The 6,971-nt window shown below is 45.5% G+C and overlaps 1 protein-coding gene across 2 annotated transcripts in view; it reads right to left on the reverse strand.

Moving 5' to 3' along the window:
* The window catches only part of APBB2 (amyloid beta precursor protein binding family B member 2), a 290,361-nt gene that overhangs the window by 60,778 nt on the left and 222,612 nt on the right, over positions 1-6,971 (reverse strand). For both annotated transcript variants that reach the window (XM_025192056.1, XM_025192055.1), the window contains exon 10: positions 3,548-3,675. In XM_025192056.1, the coding sequence (XP_025047841.1) occupies positions 3,548-3,675 (128 nt within the window). The remainder of the gene's footprint in view (positions 1-3,547; positions 3,676-6,971) is intronic.

Consider the following 6,971-nt stretch of genomic DNA (forward strand, 5'->3'; position numbering starts at 1 on the left):
GCATTACTCGTCCCCCTGAGTCATGATGGTGCTCCTCACTCCTGACCCGCAGCACCCCCCCCCACCCCCACCCTCGTCTCTGCTAGTGCCCCTCACTCCTGACCTGCAGTCTTCTAGCTCTGCCAGTGCCCCACACTGCCAATCCACAGTCCCCTGGCCCTGGCTCCCCTTACTCCCAAGCCGCAGCCCACCCCACCAGCCCTGCCGGTGCCCTTCACTCCTGACCTGCAGCCCCTTGGCCCCCCAGCCCTGCCACAAGGGCCCCAGCTGTCCTTGTCCTGACCAGGCTGGAACGGCTGGCTCTGATTCATGCAGGCAGTGGCAGAGTGTGTCCCGTCCCAGCGCGGGCTATAGGGAAGAGGAGGGAAGACTTGTGGCACACCCCCACCATGGGCGGGAGCTCCTGTGCAGCGCCAGGCAGCCAGGCCACAGCCCCCTTCCTCCCCCCTCCTCCCAGGCAGCATCTTCTGGTCACTCAGCCCCTGCAAGCACAGGCACCAGCCCCTGTGCTACTGACCAGGCTACACAGTTCCCTGCTGCCCTCAAAGGGCCCCCTGCCCCCTTCCCCCACTGGAGGAACTGGTAACTCCCCCCATCCCCCTGCCCTGTTGCAGCCCCAGCCCCCCCACTCCCTCTGCCCTGACCAAATGTCCGGGATTTTGCTTTGCTCCACTGGTGGGAGAAGGGGGAGGGTGATCAGAGGCAGCAGGGAGTGCCACATGGGTCTGCGCTCGCCTCTGCAGCTGCAGGTAGGTACATCTGTGCTCCCTGTTGCCTCCCATCATCCTTCCCCTGCTCCCAGCAGTGGAACAAAGGAAAACCCTGGATGTTTGGTCAGATTTAAAAAACCCACCTGGACAGAGATTGGGAGCTAAAAAGAGAGGATGTGTCTGGAAAAACCCAGACATGGTAATTCTAATTCAAACTAGTCTTGAACGACAGGTTTTTTTAAAAATCTCAAACACAGGACAGGAACACACTTTCCTGGTAGCTCTAAATACTACTGGTAGTTCTAAATACATGGTTGAAACAGCACCATGTCGTTTTGACTTCCATTTCAAAGGGACAGTATTTCGTTTTATTGTTTTGCTTTGTTTCAAAGCACTGTTTTGTTTTGTTTAAACCGTTTAGCTGTTTGGATGCGTTTCAACATTTCGCCCATAGGAAATAATGGGGAATCATGAAAATGCCTATAACTTTGTCATTTCTTGCCTGATGTGGATAAAAATTGCAGGGATGGTAGCCCCTTCTGAGGGCATGACACTGCCAAGTTTCAAGGAGATAGATGCAAGGGTTTCTGGGAAACTGTACTTCAAACTGCTGACAAGCAAAACTCGTATCACGCGCGCAGATCTGGAGGTCCGCAGCCCCCTGGTAGGGCTGTGGGGCTGTGCCAGACTCCTCCAAGGGGACACGGGCCCCCGGATCTGTGCACAGGATGACAGCAGGCTGCTGCTGCCGGCTGGGACTGGCGCTGGGCGCAGACAATGCTGAGTGCCAGGAAGCCTGGTGCTGCCGCTTCCCCAGCTGGCAGCAGCAGCCTGCTGTCATCCTGTGCACAGATCCGGGTGGGGGGACCTTTGCACAGTCCTGCAGCCCTCCTGGGGGGCGTGGGCCACCAGATCTGTGAGCGGGATGACAGTAGGCTGCCACTGCCAGCTGGTGCCAGCACCAGTCTTCCTGGCACTCATGACAGACTGTGCCCAGCGCCAGTCCCAGCCAGCAGTGGCAGCCTGCTCTCATTCCGCATCATCCGGGGGCCCGCACCCTCCAGGAAGAGCTGGGGGAAGCAATCAGAGAGCTGGGGGAAAGATCAGGGAGCTGGGGAATCCAACCGGGAACTCGAGGAATGTTCAGGGTCCTGAACATTCCCCCGGCATAATTCCCCAGCCCCCTGCTCGATTCCCCAGCTCTTCCTGGGGGGCGCGGGCCCCCAGATCTGCATGCTGGGTTTCAGCAGGGCGCCACCGCAGCTTTCAGGGGCTGAAACCCCACATGCAGATCAGAGGTCTGCACCCCCTGGGAAGAGCTGGGGAAATGATCAGAGAGCTGGGGAACTGAACAGGGAGCTAGATGTCAATATCAGAACAGTCCTTCCCCCCTCCTCCCCCTCCCTCTCCTTAGTTTCTGTTTAGCTATAGCAAACCCGGCTTCGAAAGTTGAAACGTTTTAAAACTTTCTCAAATTTTGAAAATTTGAAACTCATTTTGTTTTGAAGCCTTTTGTTTAGTTTTGATATTACTGTTTCAAGTTTGAAACACGACGAAACAGCTTTGAAATGAAACACCCATCGAAATTTCGCACACTCCTACTAAATACAAGCCGTTTTAACAACTGTATTCCTGCAACAACTCCATGAAAAGGAAGTATAATTGTTTCAATGCCAAGGCTGAAAAACATAGGCCATCTATACATGTGCTCTAGGGTGGGGGGGGGTGCTTTAATTAGAGCAACTCTGAGAGCTTCTCTAATTAAAGTGTCCATAGCATCATGCGTATTCAGCATCCCGTTCTTCAAAATTGCAGCAGGGACACTTTAACTAAAGCTTATTCAATGAGCTTTATTTAAAGTGCCCCCACTGCCATTTTGAAATGCAGGTACGCTGAATACAAGTGATGAGAAGGCCGCTGAAGCATGATAATTAGTGCGCTTCAGCAGACTTGATTAATCGAGTCTGCTCCAACATGTGCTAGTTAGCACACATCAGAGCAGACATCTGTCAAGTGTATAAGGGCCCATAGGAATTATTGAAAGCATACTGGCCAGAGGCTGGAAGAAAAAGGCAGCTAAGCCCCTAGGTTCAGGAAGGCACTTTATTACATGCTTAAGTCTATCCCAATTCAGGAAAGCCTTGGCTTAATTTAACATCAATGGATTTACACATTCCTGAATAGCAATGTGTTCCCAAATCAAGGTCTCAAGAAACAACGAGAGGGAAAAAATATTAATCTATTTTGATCAAATCAAATGTATTGGGAAGCAGAAACAGGACTATGTACAATCAGAGAAAAATTAAATACTTCCTTAACTCGACCCAATGATCTCACAAGGTCCCTTCCAGCCCTAATGTCTATAAAATCTATGAACTATAAACTGGTAGTAATATATACCTTGATTATGCAGGATAAATATACCGTATGTATCTGCAGCAATCAATATGTTGCTATAACTTAAAATTATCCCTTGATTTTGAACGATCAAATATTTGCACAAGTAATTCAGTGATTAACTATTTGTTCTGTAAGCAAAAATAGTTTTATCTTTTGTGGATCTAAAAGAGGTATAACAGGCCATTTCACAGCTCTTTGAAAATCTTGCCTCAGTATATATTTTGCAAAATTTGCTATTAGAAATGTAAAGCAAATAAATATTTGAGAACAACCACCTACCTATCAGAAATCACAAATATAAATCCTCCCATACTTACAGGAACAAAAACACCCATTAAAATGACTATGGGGAAAGATTCTCTTTGACACTGCATAGGTATCCTACATTTGTAGAAGTTAACTGGACAAAACAGCAAAGAATTAGATTGTAAACTCACCGGCCATTATCACGGCCCACACCCCAGACTCTGATGCTCACAATGGGCTGGGAATGAAGAACAGTGCGATCCATTGGGTCAACCAAATTTAACATGTCATTTTCCAGTATGAGATACATGTCTTTTCCCTATAATTGAAAACAAAAAAGCAAAAAATCAAAATTACACAATATTTTCTTTACTTGAACAGAACGGACTCAATGTGCTTCACTGTTTTCTTACTTACATAGTTAAATATCATATAATATTTTGATTGATTCAGGGCATCAATTTATTTTGAAAGCATTTGAAAACAAGTTCAGTTATTGTTTGAGATGGCCTAGAATAGCAGCACTTACTTTTTTAATAATTCAAACTGAGGGGGAAAAAGAGAATTTCTAAAATGCAATTATTGATTCAATAAACCACAGAACCTTAAATCCATGTGATGGTCAATTATTTAATGAATAAATCCTTAATTAGTCTCTCTGACAAAATTCCAAACATAACAACATTCAAGAAATGTCTTAATATTAAAACTTTATTGACAAACAAACAAGCAAAATTAATAATCCCATAATGGGGGACAACATCCTTTTTAGATGAATAACTGGACTGGGAGAGACCACCTGGGTCCACTGCCCTGTGATCAGAGACATGTAAGACATGCTGTGCTATGTTAGAACAAAAGAGACGCTAGAAAAAATGGAAATCTGTGGGCTAAGGGTCTTGTGCTAATACCAGAAAATATTAAAGGTAGAACTCTGGCCCCAATAAAAGCAATACAAATTTTGCCGTGACTGGCTGGAGCTAGGATTTTAAACTGAAGAGTTTTGACTCATAGGTACTGGTTGAATGTGCTAAAAAGGAAACACATTTAGATAATGTTGTCTGTTTTCTGTTAATTCAAGAATATTAACTTTTCTATTGCTAATATTTGCTATCCATCTCCCAGCCATGTCTTCCTTAAAACATCTCAGTGCCAAGCTTGGCAAAATGACACCAACATCAAGCAAAAGAAGTTGAATCTCCAACAAGTCAAGGCACAGGTTCAAAGGAGGACCCACAATATCATGAATAAATGGTGAGAAGACAAGGCTAAGGAGATTCAATGTCTTGCTGACATCCATGATATGCATCGTTTCTTCGGTGCCACTAAAGCTATCTACAGTCCGAGCACTCAGGAACCAACCCCCTTGAGACCTAAGGATGGAGGAGACCTGATCAAGGAAAGGGGGCCATCAATGTCTGTAGGAAGGAGCATTTTGAAGACCTTATCAATTGAGCGTCTGTTGTTGATGAGAGTGTTCTCAACGCCATCACACAACACCCAGTCAGAGATGATCGTGGAATCTCTTGATGAGGGATAAAGAAAACCATCAAGCAAATGAAGAATGATAAGGCTAGATCTAGAGCAGATAGAATCCCCATGAAAATCTTTAAGTGGGGGAGAGGAGCTCACATCACAGTTTCACACTCTCATCTTAAGCATCTGGAATGAGGAGGAAATCCCAGATGACATCAGGGATGCCACTACTGACAATCTTCAAGAAAGGAGACAAGTCCAACTGTGGAAAATATAGAGAGATAACATTGCAAGAACCCTCCTAAACCATCTCCTTCCACTTGCCAAAGAGCTCCTCCTGGAATCTCAGTGTGGCTTTAAGGTATCAAGAGGCACAACTGACAATCTTCACAGCTCGCCAGCTGCAGGAGAAATGCTGAGAACAACATAAAGTCTCTCTATATGGCCTTCTTTAATGTCACTAAAGCTTTCACCTCTGTCAGTCAAGAAGCTTTGTGGAGGATCCTTCTAAAGTATGGATGCCCACCAAAATTTGTCACCATTCTCTACCTGCTCTGTGATGGCATGATAGAAGTGGCTCTCAGTAATGGATCCATCACAGATCACTTTGAGATTAAAACAAGAGTTAAGCAGGACTGCATTATCACTCCAACACTCTTCTTCTCAATATTCCTTGCCACAATGCTACATTTGACCACCAACAATCTTCCTGTCAGGGTGGAGCCAAACTACTGAATGGATGGTAAGCTGTTTAACCTGTTTAACCTCAGTCAACTCTGAGCCAAAACCAAGACGACCCCGACCTCAATCATTGAACTCCAGTACGCTGATGATGCTGTGGTGTGCACTCTCTCAGAAGCAGATCCGGCAACTGTCAATGTCTTTACCAAGGCATACAAGTAAATGTGACTGGGCTTAACATTCAGAAGACTAAGGTCCTCCACCAACAAACTCCTAATAAACAGTACCCAGTTCCAAGTAATCCAGATCCACAGTGAGACTCTGGAGAACGTTGAGTATTTCCTGTACCTCAGAAGCCATCTCAGCACAAGGCTGACATCAACCAAGTAATCCAACATCACCCCAAATGTGCAAATGTAGCCTTTGGACTCCTGACAAAACAGGTGTTCAAAGATCATGACATCAGATCTGAAACCAAGCTCACAGTTTATCAAGCAGTCATGATTCCCATCTTGCTGTACGGAGCTGAGACATAGACAACATACACAAGACATCTAAAATTCGTGAAGAAGTACCATGATGCTGCCTGCAGAAGATTCTCCAAATCCAGTAGGAAGACAGATATACCAACGTTAGTGTCCTTCTGCAAGCAAACACCATGAGAACTGAGGTGATGATCATCCAACATCAACTTCGTTGGGCGGCCATGTCATCCAGATGTCCGACACCAGACTCCTGAAGCAAGTTTTATTCTCCCAGCTCAGCCAAGATGTATACTCAAGAGAAGGGCAGAGAAAGCGCTTCAGGGATGTCCTCAATGCCAACTTAAAAAGATGCAACATCAATGTCAACTCATGGGAGATTATTGCCCAGGACCACCCTATATGGAAGAAGAGTCTGCTGCAGGGATCTCAGTACTTTGAAACCTCATGACAACAACAGGAGATGGAAAAGTGGGAGTTGCAGAAACAGCATGTCATGGACTAAATCAAGAATTCAGCACCACCCACCCTGAATGGAAAATCACATCCAAGCTGCAGTAGAGTCTGTTGATCTCAGATAGGTCTCAGCAGCTATCTTGGGACACACAGATAAGACAATTATAGAAGACACTCATCCTTGACTGCAAGGGATTGCCAAAGAGACATCTCAGTGACTCTGGCAACCCCGCTTTAGATTGATTGCTGCTGCTCAAGCATTACTTACGTGTCTAATTTTGTGCCTTTGTCTGATGTGTTTCTTGGAACTTGTTTGCTTTTAGTACTAGGGTGAGGAAGGGAGGAGGATGCAGGAACTTTTTCTATAGAGAACTGAATGTGCCTTGGAAAGTATGAATTATGTCTACAAAAGGGGGATTCAATGTCTTCCCTGCATGAAAAACGCACTGCTTTGAGGGACATGTAAATTTCAAAGTAAACATAATGTAGCATCCAAGAGTTTCTTTACACGTGCTCCAGA

The sequence above is a fragment of the Alligator sinensis genome, unplaced genomic scaffold (assembly GCF_000455745.1).
Source record: "Alligator sinensis unplaced genomic scaffold, ASM45574v1 scaffold1550_1, whole genome shotgun sequence".
Classification (NCBI taxonomy): domain Eukaryota; kingdom Metazoa; phylum Chordata; order Crocodylia; family Alligatoridae; genus Alligator; species Alligator sinensis.